Source organism: Cryptomeria japonica, chromosome 6 (genome assembly GCF_030272615.1).
Source record: "Cryptomeria japonica chromosome 6, Sugi_1.0, whole genome shotgun sequence".
NCBI classification, from domain to species: Eukaryota; Viridiplantae; Streptophyta; class Pinopsida; order Cupressales; family Cupressaceae; genus Cryptomeria; species Cryptomeria japonica.
Window position 1 is genome coordinate 581,703,734 of NC_081410.1, and position 14,895 is coordinate 581,718,628.

General features: G+C 40.4%; 1 protein-coding gene across 7 annotated transcripts in view; it reads left to right on the plus strand.

Moving 5' to 3' along the window:
* Positions 1 to 313: 313 nt before the first annotated feature.
* The window catches only part of LOC131035677 (uncharacterized), a 376,645-nt gene continuing 362,063 nt past the window's right edge, over positions 314 to 14,895 (plus strand). For 3 of the 7 annotated variants that reach the window (XR_009358274.1, XR_009358273.1, XM_059207503.1), the window contains exons 1-2: positions 314 to 520; positions 598 to 655. Coding sequence is in view for 4 of the 7 variants with exons in the window: in XM_059207503.1 (XP_059063486.1) it covers positions 435 to 520; positions 598 to 655 (144 nt within the window). In the remaining 3 variants the exon portion in view is untranslated. Of the gene's footprint in view, positions 522 to 597; positions 656 to 14,895 lie in introns of all 7 variants that reach the window. The other 4 variants (XM_059207505.1, XM_059207506.1, XR_009358275.1 and 1 more) reach the window with 3 other exon arrangements.

Genomic DNA, 14,895 nt, shown 5'->3' on the forward strand with positions numbered 1-14,895 from the left:
AATGGAACTTGACTATCTTCTCGATTTAGAGTTTTAGTTTTAGTTTCGTGTACTACACAAATTTACGCCAAAATAGACCAAAAATTTACATATATATATATATATATATATATATATATATATATATATATATATATATATATATATATATATATATATATAACATTAATTTAATTGTAATTTTGAGACCTCCTTTGATTTTAATAGTAATTCTTAATGCCATGCAAAATTAACCTTTGCCACTCACTATCGACGGCTACTATTTTGAAGTATAATTACACCGTAATTAAAAACACAATTATCCATAATTAAGTTTGAGCAGACGGGGTAAAAGAAAAAAATTGTGCTTCAGTTTGATTTCCTCTATCTTCTTTTAAGGAACTTTAAGCTCGGAGTAATATTATTCAGTGCACCAGTTAAAGCTACAGTTAATAATGGAGTCAGAAGGAGCGCTCCAGGCTGCTAACAAACTTATCACACAATTACAGTCACAAGTTGCCGTGCTCACCAAGCGAATTCAGGTACTTTGGCATTATTCTTATTTTCCGTAAAATAGAAATGTATGTCTCGGTTGATCTTTAATTTTTTGATAATACGGGATTTGGAGCTTGAGAATACAACAAGGCTTTCACAAAAACTGAGAAGCTGCCACAATGTAAGTTGTCAAAATTTGCGTCGGTCTATTTATTTGAATTGGGAAATATGTTTTTTCTTGAAAATCCATCTTCAATCTACAAAATGTAGGGCAGTAACTATTTAGCATTTAATGGTTACAATTAATTTCTTCAGTAGTCTCCCAGTAAGCCATTTGTGCATATTCAGCAGTTGCTGATGTCCTTTGTGGGGCCCCTGATTATTACCAATTAGTGAACGTTGTACATAAATGCCTAGACATAAATAATTAAGTGACGACTTGGGTATTAAAATATTCAAGGCAGCGAAAATCCTTAGTAAACGAGATTTATATAAATGAATCATTTGTCAAGCAAATAGTGTGCCTTATGTGTGCTTTGCCATTGTGCAATCATTTCTATCAGGAGATTTACAATAAAAATATGTTAATAGTAACCAATCTCTCTTCCACAGCTTACTATTGTACATGCTGGAGTAATATTGGCAAGGTTGTGAAGTTTGGCTTTACAATTACCAATTGCATTTGCATAGTGTCTTCAAGGCTTTTATATCAAACCCAATTTGTGAATATCCACCGGTGAATGCAGAAAACCATATTATATGGAGTAATTTTATATCAAATCCAATTTATGAATAGCCAACAGTGAAAGCAGAAGACCATATTATGTGGAGCCATTTTATATCAAAGTTTCAAACCCAATTTGTGAATCTCCAGCAATGAATGCAAAAGACCACATTATGTGGAGCCGTTTTGTGAAACAATTTATGTGTCTTCTGTATGCTCTTCTGCCTATCAGGGTGTATGTTGGATTTCCATAACTTGTGGCATAGCTTTCCATATTATTTTACATCTTAAAGTAAAAGTCCACATAATGTAGATTGATTTTATTAAACAATTTATATGAATTATGTATACGATCACACGTGGCTATTTGGGCACATGTTCAGACACCATGCGACAAAACTGGCTTTCCAATATTTTGCTGTCATGACTCTCTGTTCCACAACTTTCAACAACAATGTTTGGAAGTCTTGTTGAAATCTTGTTGTGCGTTGCACACGCTCCCTGTCGCAGACAGGGTCCCCCTTCCTGTTTTTGAGCCTTTCGTCTTTGCCCTGTTGAGTTTCGCGCGGAGTGTCTTGCGTCCTTTTGAGCGAGTCCGCGACTAGTCCGTAAAGTGATGGTATTGAAGAAAAGAGCCGATGAATCCACCCGGCTAGTCTAGCCCTCGGGCACGAATGCCAAGAGGTTTGTTCGAAATTTTGAAAATCGCCTTGGATAGGCGTAAGGTGATAGAAATTGGCGAAGCCCGCCAAGCAAGAGTAGTGCGTCTAAAGGTCGTACGAGGACTAAAGTTGCCGTTTTTTCGCACAAAGAGCTATGAAGTAGATTGCATAAGGTTTGTCTCCACGATGTTTGTGGGATTTGAGTAAAGGATGATTTTCGCCTGCTGATGAAGAAGCGAATTTCCTGACCAAAGTGCTGAGGTTGCGAAACTTGCCCAAATGCCTTGGAGTTCCGAAGCCTCCGAAATCCAAATTTGTAGAATCTGGCGAAACTGGTCTGGAGTCTGAAATTTTGCTAAAGTTCCCAAAATTGTCTTATGGGCCGAATTTCGGACCCAGAGGCCAAAGGTTAAAATTTCACAAGGTTGAGAATTTGCTAAAATCGCCTAGGGGGCCGAATTTCGGACCTTGGGGCGAAAATTTCAAAATTCAAAGTTTCCTACTTGGTCCGAAAATGCTTTTTAAATATTGCAAAAGATGGGTTAGGTCCGAAAATCACTTAACATGTCCATTTTCGGACCTTGGGGCGAAATGTGAAAAATGTTAAAAGTTGCAAAGAGACCCTCAAGGTCCGAAATTCGCTTTAAACCTCCAAATTCGGACCCTAGCTCCGAAATTTCAAAATATGACAAACTTGTAAAAGTGCGTTTAGCTCCGAAAATACTCCCAGTTTGCCAAAAAACGCTCGAAAACTGCAAAATCACTCAAGTCTCCATTTTCAGATCCTGGGGCAAAAACTGGAAAACGTGAAATCTTGCAAAAAGTGGGTCAAGGTCCGAAAATCACTTAACACGCCCATTTTCGGACCTTGGGGCAAAAATTAGAAAATTTGAAAAAGGCGAAAAGTTGCAAAGAGACCCTCAAGGTCCGAAATTCGCTTTAGACCTCCAAATTCAGACCCTAGCTCCGAAATTTCAAAATATATCAAATTTGCAAAAGATGTTATGAGGTCCGAAGTTTTTTTTAAAAGAACTTGCAAAGAGTGGCGTAAGGTCCGAAGTTTTTGCGAATGGCATTTAGGTCCGAAAACCTTTTCTAACTCACAAAAACGCTTAAAACGCTTAAATGCTCCAAAATTTGCGGAATCATATGAAAGGTCCGAAGTTTTTGGCAAAGCGTTGAACTCCATAAATCTCCAAAATCGCAAAAGGCGATGAATGCTCCGAAGTTTGCATAGAAGGCGTCCAGGTCCAGCTCCGAAGTCCTTGGAAAATATCCGAAATTCGCCAGAAGGTTAAAAAATCTCCAAAATCGCAAAAGGCGATGAATGCTCCGAAGTTTTGTTGGTTGAAAATTTTGTACACTTGGGGAAATATACAAAATTGTGGTTTCAACCACAGCACACGAGTAAAAACTCTCCTAATTAAGGGAAGGCTCCCCCTATCTAACTACAACTTGGAAAATAAAATGGGATGGGACGTCAATCTTTCTTCTTTTTTCAAGAAAGACAATATCCTTTTCTCTTCACAGAAAAAGATAGTGATTGAATAACAGCAGTAACCACTTTCAAGTGAAATAAGAGAAAGGAAATGAAGTTTCCTAAAAGCGCAAAGACTTCCGTCACTTCCTTCGGGACGGGACAGCAATATCAAGCTCAAAGACTTGACTATTGGAAGTCCTATCTACCCTTTGCTATACTAAATTTTTACAACGAATAAAAGATAACAGCCCAAAGACTGGAATAATCTATTCTTTAAACACAAAGACAAGAACTAATGCAAGCTCAAAGACTTGCTGCTATTTCTTATCAAACAGTAATTTTTCCTCAAGAATAGACGCAAGCTCAAAGGCTTGCTGCTCCTTCTAGAGATTTTCCTATTTTAATTAATCATCTCTACTTGCAGCTCAAAGACTTCAAATCAGATTGGACTAAGCTCCTTTAGAAACACTTTGCATAGAAGAAGTAAAAGATTCAAACTCAAACATGTAGCTCAAAGACTCAAAACTTGAGTAGTCCTTTATTATTCTTCAAAAACTTTCAATCCACATACATAAGCTCAAAGACTTCTTGCTGTAAATTTGGCAGAGTTTTTGATTGCTTTCCAAAAGATATCAATTACAATGAACTCCTCAAGTATTTATAGAAGAGGAGCCTTGAGAAAAAGGTGGGAGGATCCTAACTAACTTGAGAGATTCTCTCAACCACCAAGACTCATTCAATAACTAACTGAGACTTCATTAACTAACTAAGAGTTACTCCAACTAACTAAGACTTATTCCAACTACAGTCCTAATCGGACACAACTTGTAGTTGCCTTACATGTAATTACAAAAGTGCAAGTAATGTGTAACCTGCTTTTTACAAAAAATACTTTTACATGTAACTTGTCAAAATAAAATTACAACTAAAAATTACAAAAAAGGGAAAATTCAACTAAGTGTTGAGAAACACTTAAGTTGCATTTTGTGAAGACACAAATCCTTGAAATTTCTGGATGCTCGCTTGTAGTTCCTCGGGATTCGGTTCATGGGTGTTCTTGGCAACAACCATAGTCTTCACAATAGTGTTGTGATAGCGGAGGAGCGCGGAATTGTTTTTATCCAGGGTAGACTGGATTTCATGCAGAAAAGCTTGGTGTTTCATCAATGCTTGAATCGAAGCTGCCGAGAATTGTTCGCTCCTCCATTCATTATGAATTCTCATTTGTAAATCAGCAAAAACTTCTTCTTCTAGAATCAGCTCTCCATCCTGACTTACTATATTGCAAGAGGCCCTTTCACAATGTGAGACAATACCTTGGTAAACTTCATCCCAGAATCTCCTTGCATCACCGATCTCCTCAATGAGGGATTTAAGAACAAGGGTCTTGTTTTCCATGAGTTCTTCAAATTCCAAGTACATGACCCTGGAAGAGATGATGGCGTGATCCTGCAAAATACTCAGCTGTTGTTGGGGCATGGTACGCCAGATTGCCAAACTTTCTTCAACACTTTCCAGATTCTTTTTGAAAGTATTAGAAGTCTGATCCAGTTTCTCCTCAATGGTTTCCAACTTAGACATTATTTGAAAAATGTCTTTCATTACTTGTACACATTGATCATGAAGTTGATCAACCTAGGAATCCAGTGCTTGTACTTTCTGAGCAGCCCTTTCCACTCCACAAATTGATTCTTGGGAACCAGAGGAACCTATGGAGTTACTCCCTTCAGCAGCAGGTTTTGTGATTTTATGAATGGCTGCCATAAGCTGTCGGTTTTCCTCTTCTAGCTTGTCTTTCTTCGCAAGAAGATCATCACACCTTTGCACTAATGAAGCAACAGAAAACTAAGCATCATGTTTAATGACCTCATGCGTTTGCTTGCCCAACTCTATCCTTGTAACCTTATAATCAGCAGCTGACATTTCATCAAGTGGCTTATCTGCAATAGGTTCCACAATTTCAGCTGCTTTCATCTTGTTGCTATCAACAGTTACCCTAGAGATAGTCTTGGCCTTCTTAGCAACTTTGGATCTGGACTGTTTGAGTTGCTGGTAGTCAAAGGTATCAGGTGAGATCTCTTGCTTCTTCCTTTTCGGGGTGAAAGAACTAAGCCATGGAGGCAAAGTCATCAACTCCCCTCCAGTCATGACCGTAGGCAAAGGAGAAGCAGTTTCTGTTTGAATCACCGTGGTCATCCTGGGAGGAATATCTGTTTGGATAGCGACCACGGTTTGCTCAGTTACCAATGGGCATGAAGATTGCCTCATGAATTCTTCAAAACTAGAAGTGGAAGTATCAATTTCTGATAACTGAATACAAGTAGGAATATGCATAGGAACTTTCAACACACTCTCTTGTTGATGATCAGGAGATGGCTCGTATGCTGAAATGGGAATTGCATTCTGAGGAGACTCATCCACAAGCAAATCAGGAGGAGAAAGAGGCGTCTCAATGGAAACTGGAGGAATGACCTCATGAGGCGAGTCTGAAACTGGAGACTTAGGAGCATCGTCAGATTGCTGCCCCTCTTATGGATTATCCAGATCGATCACCTGAACATGGAATCGTGATTTCTCCTTCCCACGAATAGTCGTCTCCTCAGGAGGGAGCACTACTGCACGATTGAGTCTTAACTTGATCCTTGTGCCCGAAGATGAAGCACCCTCGTTGTCAATCTGAATCTCAGATTTCCGTCCAAGAGGCCCCGTAGAATCATCTTCTTTACCAACCTTGATTTTGATAAGTCTAATAGCATTACTTTTCAGCCATGCGTTAGTGTTGGCCAAGATAGGCTGAAATCTGTCAAGGATGGAGATGCACTCCTTGTGTGACCATTGGATCAAAGGAAGTGGAGCTTCCTCAACCCTCCGTGAAGTGTATTCAGGACCAAGTATATGCCCGTCATCGATCATCCCTTGTGGGATATCCACCAAGTTCAAGTCAACAATTTGCTCAACAGTGAGCCTGCAGTAATCCATTTTCAGAACTTCGGCTTCTGTGCGGAGATCTACCCAGATGTCTTCAATGCGATGAACATGCACAAAGGATTTCTTGATCTTCTCCTTCATACCTCTATAATCAAAATCAACTCTAGGTTTGAACCTTTTAAGCTTGATTTCCTACAATTCTGCCTCCATGGCCTTAGCCTTCACAGATGTGACAAGGGATTATTGACCAATTTTCAATGGGTTTGTGGTAGAGATCCCCATTCCAACCTTGTGTCTAGCAGACTGAAAAGTATGAACAGCCATGATCTGTCTTCCCAACTCCATAAGAATTATCTTATCGGTTGGGTATCTTGGAAGCATGTATGGCTGACCATCATAGCATCCAATCCTCATACAGGTGAAGGTGGGAAATTGCAGGAACAAACACCCTTACTCAGACACCTTGACCCATGCCTCATCTGATACTCTTTTGTTCCTGAGATCCATGTCAAACTGACACATGAAATATCCGAAGAATGCATCTTGGACCCTTCTAAAATGCAGTCTGCTGGGTTTCAATGGCAATTGGTCATAATATTCCCAAATTGGTATAAGCGAGCGATCACCCTTGGTAGAAAGACCTGGAAAGTGTCTAAGTGATGCTGCTAAATATACCAAATAAGAATTCATGAAGAAGGTCATGGTGGTAGGAACTGCTGCAAGTTGTTCGCACAAGGCATCGCTGATGACTTCCCCCCATGAAATGTGATGTGACTGCCGTATGAACATAATGAATTGATACATCCATGGCTCAAAGACATTGGAATGCTCAAGGCCCATCATCTTGCTGAGAAGAGTGATGGTGTCTCCTATCTCCCATTTGAAATCACAACGGTACAACTTTGCCCACCTTGAGAAGGAAGGACGTGGCTCTTGGATCCACCTATTGATGTGTCGCTTGCAATCTTTTTCCCTTTTCACATAATACTCTGCTGCACTTTCTTTGGTGATTTCCATATAAACAGGTGCAGGAGGTATTCTGAAGACCTTTTCGATTGTATCTGCATCAAGACGAATTATAGCTTCACCATCATCATTTTTGATGACTCTTGATTCCTTGTCAAAATGATGGGCGCATGCAAGAACAAACTCAGGTTCTAGGGCAGCCACTGGGAAGGAAGATGCATGATGGATATGGCTGTCCAACAGCCGCTGCAAGTTATTATCTTGTGGATCTTCTACCCTGTTGATGAATTCTGCCATATCAACGTGCCCTATCTCCGTGTCTCTGATGCGATCCAAAGGAGAAGAAACCTGGGAAGGTGCAACCTCATTCTGATATTTGTCATATTTGTATTTCATTTTCTTTGGAGTTGGAGATGATGGCAAATCTGACATTGATTGTGAACCTGGAATGCTGTGATGAAGACTTAAAAGAGTTAAGGCAACATCATAGTTAGCTGCAAATATCATTCTTCCTTCTCCAAATGGGTAAAACTTTGATTCTTGAATTTCACGATTTTGTGAGAGGAAAAGGAGAAATATGTAGAAATGGGAAAATCTCGACTTTGACCAATTTCGGATCTTGGGAGAATTTTTGCAAGTATACAAGTTGGAAAGGACATACATGCAATTGGAGTTTTAAAACCCGAATACAAGTACAGTTGTAAATTCGAAAATGGAGAAATGGACGAAAAATGAGATTTTGACTTGTGGGAAATGATGGAAATGGAAAGTACGGATATGGGGAACATGAATGGATAGAAATGGGAAAATCCGGGAAAGTCATTTTCATGAAAATGGGAAGAACTCTTCGACATGTAATCCGGTTTTTAAAACCCGAATTCGCAAGGGAGGGGTATTTCACACTTTTAACTTGGAATTTTGACCAAAAATGGTTAAATTCCTTAACCATAGGGGAAGAACAAGAATTTCCAGCGAACTTGTAATCGAGATTAAAAATCTCGAATACAAGTAAAGAGGGAATTTTGGGAAGAACAATGCAATTCAAAAAATTGCATACCAAGGGGAAGATTTCTTTCACAAAAAACAATTTTTGGGGGAAGAACAATACATGCCAAAAATGCAACTAAGAACGAAAATTAAGAAAACAAGAAAATAATAAAATGAAGGAAAGAAAGGAAAGAAAATAATAAAATGAAGGAAAGAAATGAAGAAGCAAAACCGGTAAAAAGGAGCAATCCGTAATGCCAAACCCTTATCGCGTTTTTTTGCAAAAATGCCCCAAACTGATAAATGTAGCAGCAATCCCAAACTTGGAGGACCAAAATGCCAATGAGAGAGCACATCCAAGTGGATTAGAGCAAAACGCCTAAGGAGGAAGAAGAAGGAATGATGACAAATGTTGCAAAACGTAGCCAAAGGGAGTCACGTGAAAAAAACGTGGGCACCATTTCAATCTCCAACGACATCATTAAATAGCTCGACAATCCTCCTAAACTCCACGCCTAGATGGGAAAGGGCAAAACGATTTAGGAGAGTGGAGTTTGTTGAAGTTTTAAACCCTCAAAAAGTGGCATTTATTAAAAACGTGGTTGCTGATTTAGAGCAAAAAAACAAGTCAATGCAACCTACATTTGGCGTGAAAGATGTCCATGAATGCATGAATTCATGGTCAAAAATCGTTTTTCTTTGCATTTCGGGTTTTTTTGGAGCAAAAGACAAGTTCGAAATGCATAAGGGAATGAAAATCAGGTTTTTTAGAACAAATAACAAGTTCTAAAATTCACTTTTTCACTCACTAGGCCAAAATCGGGTTTTTTGAACCAAATAGCAAGTTTTATTTTTGACTTTTTCACTTACAAGGCAAATTCGGGTTTTTTGAACCAAATAACAAGTTTTATTTTTTACCTTTTCACTTGCCAAGCCAAAATCGGGCTTTTTTGGACAAATGACAAGTTTAAAATTGTCAAAAATGCACTTGCAAGGCAAAATCGGGTTTTTTGGAGCAAACTACAAGTTTTAAAAACTTGTAAAAGGGAAATAAAATCCCTACAACAAGTTAGAAATACATGCACACATGTAATGGGGATTTAAAATCCCTATTACATGTAAAAACCATTAAAGTAGGGGTTTTTTGACCAAACTGCAAGTGAGCCAAAAAATCCCTATTTTAACTAAACATGACCAAAAAACAATTAAAAATAACAAAGGAAGGAAGGAAAATTTAAAACAATTTGCAAGTAACATCTTTCAATAAAAATGCACATGTAATAAGCTAAAAATTCCCCTACAAAAACCCAAAACAATGAATATCTTTAAAACTTGCAGTTTGAAGAAAATTCTCCACCTGCAGTCGGGGTTTTAAAACCCGAAATTGAAGGAAAGGCATAGCAAACGAACCCAGAATTTGACGAAATTCGAAACGTAGTTCGAGGATAGATTGATGATTAAGCCAGTCCAAGGATTCGTCAAAATTCTGCCTCGGGAAGCATGCCATAGAATAAATTTTTTCATTTTTTCACAAAATTTTTAACGTAGTGGTCCTTCATTTTTGGAAACAAAAATGAGGACAACAAGTTTGCATAGAAGGTGTCCAGGTCCAGCTCCGAAGTCCTTGCAAAATCTCCGAAATTCGCCATAGACGCGAAAATCGCGAAGGACGCCATGGCTCCAAGGTTTGCATAGCTCGCAAGAGGCGTTATTGGGTCCGAAGTTTGCCCTTAGGATTAAATAAAAGCAAAGTTTAAATTTCAAAGGGCCTCCATATCCCCAAGGCCACGAGGTGGAAGATAGACGTAGAATTTACAAAACTCTCTAGAAGGTCCGAAAATGAGAAGATAAACGCCATTCAAATTTGATAAACCCCCTCTACGTTGCTACATTTCGTGTAAAGGAGACCACGTCCGATTTTGGAAGGCAAAGAAAGCTAATTTCGTGCGATTCATATTCAAGGTAAAACACTGCATAAACTATCCCAAATCATTCAAATTCAGATTGCCAATTACCTAGGGTAAAAACCATTTAAAATGATAAATTCTCTTTCATCCAGCAACCGCGAGAAATTTAAATCAAGAAGATAACCGTTGGAATTTGAAACTTTGCAGAATCGTCCATTCGCCTTCACGCAGCAAGGCCGGGCAATTCTTCGCCATCCGTTTCGTCAGGTAAGTACGCTCTGTCTTCCTTGATCATCTGAAATGCTTATAAATCAAACGGACGTATGTGCGAAATCTGATTAAAATGCCTAAATTTTCGAAATTTGCATCTCTTTCGCTTGTAAAACATTGTTCAAAGCAATCAAAATTTGGAATTCACTCCTAAGGTTTAGCCAGAAATTGCATTTTCAAACTTAGGAGAATTTTTTCATGTTTTGTCTTTGTTGAAAATTAATCCAAAATCTAGAAAGCATTAAGTATAAATTCGCAATCAAAAATCTTCATGAATGCTGTAGTTAAAATTGATCAAGCCCTTTTTAGCTAGAAATGTCGCTCCATGTCCAATCTAAATTTTGAATTAATCCTGGCATGTTGGAATATTTTCTATCTAACCCGCCTTACTTCTTTTGTATCACCTCGTAATCCGTGTCCGACTGTGCAGGATAAATGCCTAAATCGGCAGTAGAATCATAAAAAACGCCCGCTGCAGCCGAGACATCGCGAGCATCCAAATCAGATATCCCGCGCAAGGTTGAAAGGATGAAGTATCAATATCAGAGAGGAGGATTAAGGGAGTCAAAAGTGCAGAGCGTCTGGGACAATGTCGGTGATACCGACCTTGGCCATATTGACATTCAAGACTTCAGGAATCGGGTCTTCTCACCTAACGCATATGGCAAGCCTAGACAGATGGTGGAAAGTGGCATCGCCCAAGTGACAGGATTTCCTCCAGTAGTACAGAACTATGAGCTAGTGGTAGAGGCTGCCCGACATTATCAGCCAAATTCCAGACCGGTGCTCCTTGAGAACATGACCATCGCCAACTTCACTCTTGAGGCCATTGGCGATGCATTTGACATTCCCTTTCCAAACAATCCCACAGCCACAACTATAGATGAAGCACAAGGGGCATATGATATGAATCCGGCCCGATGCAAAGCACTGATCAACGAAGAGTAGTACAAGGAGAAAAGGCCTCCAAGCGCCAGAATTGTGAAAAAGACCCCCAGAAGTGATTTTCATAATGAAAATGGGGATATGGTCACATTACTCAGCCGAGTTATGGGACTCCCTAAATCCAACTACTTTGAAGAGTGGATGTTCTATTTCACAGAGCAAGTCTTCGCGGGGAAGTCTAAATTCGACTGGGCCCAGATCATAAGCGACAACATTCACACCCAGCTGATAGAGCTTGAAACGAAGAAATACTTCACCATGACCTCTTATTTGGTCTATATGTTCGCCAAGAACAAGCCGCTGCCAAGTTTGATAATGAAAGGTGAAATCAGGAATGAGCCTGGTTAGGTAAAGGTCTATGATTGTTACCCGCAGTTGCATTACCAAGATATAGCTCAAGGGAAAAGAGCAGTCTAGCTTATGCAGTTGGCCAATATGAGCGCGTCAATGATGCCTTCACGATGCGCCTTGTCAGGCTGATGCAGGGAGGATTACATATAAGGCTCTCAGAGCAAGCTACTATTCTAGTACAGAGGTATGGAGCCTGGTTCATTCAGTTCCCAAGGTTCTCCTACATCCGAATAGCAGGCTTTGATGGTGCCCCTCTCCGACTTCCACGGTACCCAACCGACAAAGTAATTCTTATGGAGGTTGCAAGGCAGTCACGTCCGGCCGACATCTTACTCAGAGAAAGTAAGCAGGCTGGATTCACATTCCCCATGATCATAGGCAACCATGATGTCCACCTGAAGACCCCTACCCTAGCAGAGGAATCCCTTGTAGAGTTGGCCTCTTATGGCCTACAGGACCATTTTCCAAGGAAATACTTCGATCATGATAATCTGGCGAAGAGAGCCCATGGCAGGCGGTACAGAGCAAAGGAATCAGTTGAAGACTATTGGAAGAATTGCTCTGATGACTACGAGGTCAGGAGGCGGGAATATTCTAGATTGAGTGTGCAGCAAATGTGACTCTTTGAATACCGTCGGGTCCTAGATCAGCTCACAAATTCAGGGAATTGCCTCCAGGTCTGAGAATTTGAAGCAGTAAGGCATCTCTTGCCAGGTGTTGATTGGTCCCAGGATCCAATCACTGATTTCGAGGTGGTGATGGCAGCCCCAGCAAGGTACACAGATCAATGGTTACATCAACAGATTGAGAGGCTAATTCACGAAGGAGTCCAATTCACCTACCACCTAATGGGTAGCCTTGATTCTCAGTCTTCTCAAGATGGGGGAACATCTAGTACACCTTGGGAAGAAACTGAGAAACCAGAGAAAAGAAAGAAGGCTAAGGCTTGCAGAGGGACTCGGACGTCCAAAAGAACAAGAAGGGAGAAGATTCCTATAAGGAGACCAGAGGTCACGTCATCGTCAAAGGACCCCAATTCGTCCGACGATGTAGTGGAATTAGATCATATACCTGCTCCACCTTCTCAAAGTGACATTGATGTGTTTGGAACTGATGATCCTCCCGCGCCTGACATGCTTGTAGCTGAGCTAAGAGCCCTCGAATCGACCGAACTGGGCAACCAAATAGAGGAAGGAGAGATTCCATCCACCCAGGGGGTCAAAGTGCATGAACCCACTCAACAGAGCCGCCACGAGTTGTTGCTCCACAATACAGCCAAAGATGACTCCACCGTCGAAGGAGAGCAAAGGATAGATGAGACTCATGAGCTCGAAAAAACTGAAGAACAACCATCACATGAAGATGTCAGACAGTTGTTCAGTGAAATAGGAGAAAATGAAGCTGCAAGCAAAGAACTTCGCACCTCTTTCACTCCTCCGGTAGTAGAGCAGCTGCGAATCTATGGTGAGTCGACTGAGAACGTCAAAGAATAGAATGCAGACTTAACCTTAATATCAGCCCAGACAGTGCCTCAAGAATGGTTGATTGCTAGAGCCCAGCGTAAGGCCGCCACCAAACCACCTATTGATCTAGAGGATATCTTCTCGTGCATAGACCAAGCAAAAGCTAAGGGGAAGAAAAAGCCCAAGGCATATTCTAGAGTGACCAAAGACGAGCAAAGGAACCGCACTCTCCACATTACCACCCCGCCTGTAGACAAGCCAGCAGATCAGATTACACTGGCAAATTATAGCATCACAACTGTCCCCATCGGACGAGCCACTAACGAGCAAGAAAAAGAAGAATTTAAGGATTTAGTGCAGAATATACTCAGGCAGCTCGAAGAGATAACGGCTGAAAAGGACATGTATCAGGCTCGTGCTGAGCAAGCCGAGGGATACATCGATCATCTCCTAAGGCCACTACACAATGCCTCCGAATCCCATATTCCCCCGACGACATTGGCGCAAAAGACCACAACAGAATTTGAAGGAGTACAAGACACCGCGAGGGCTGTCAGGGAATGATACAAGACATCAAGAAAAGGGGAGAGCGAATCCTTAAGGAAGTAAAAGAAATGGCCCTCCATCGAGAGCTCACTCTAGTCAAGTTATTAGAGGTAAAGAGGGAATCCCTCCACATGCACGAAGTGGCTGCCACTACCCTTCCCCTCATGAGAGCTCTTTTCTGGACATGCGCAGATTCCTACATTGTCCGCCATTCTAGATCCTCATAGTATCAGTGCTCTTAAGGAATGGTATTGGACTATCACCATGAAGAACGACACCAAAGAAATTATTGACAAAGAGAGTGACGCATGTGAAGTGATTCTGGGAAACATGCAAGAACTAGGTAAGACCATCCTCTGATCAATGGTTTCGGGATGGATAAACGACTTATCCGATAATGCAATCCAGTCGGACTGGGAAGAAAGATTGGGAACGGATAGGATTACCTATTTCGCTAAGGACTTGAGTTTTGCTGGTCAGTTCCATTCAGACATATTATGCTTTGCGCGTAATCGCTCTAGCTGGAAGGACAGTTTAAAGCACGTGGACCAGTATCTCGAAGGCATGCAATACAAAATTCGCCATCCTCCCATGCCTCCGTTTAGTCTGCTTTTCCAGTTATGCATCAGGTTCCAGGAATACGTTTGTGAGGAACGAGCAGCAGGTCGTGATTTATGGTGGGAATATTTGCATGGCGAAGATCAATTTCTAGAAAAGGAGTGTGGGACTGAAATAGAGAAAGTGCTTTTTTCCCTCTAAATCTTAAAAGTGCACTTTTGCACCAAAAGGTGACATTTGTCTTCTAGTCAACAAAATGTAAAACTTTATTGATACACCTTTTTGGATTATTTCAAATTGATTTAATTATCCCTTTATGGGTAGTTATTGCCCATTTTGGGGTGGTTGTTGATATTTGCATCCCATTTATGGGTATGGGTAGCCATGCTTTATGGATGAATCTGGGCCACTTGTTTAGATCAAATCTAGGCCATTCATCCTTTTTTGAAGTCTATTTAAGGGACTGGTTTTCCCTTATTTTGTAAGAAGTTCTTGGATTGTTGCAAAAGCTCTGGCGAAATTTTACATAAATTAATGCAAAGATTAAGACTGTTTTCAAGTTTCCTTGTGAGTGCATGGTCTCCTTCTTCACTTAATTTAGAAATCTTTCAGTTATGTTTATTTCTTTTACATA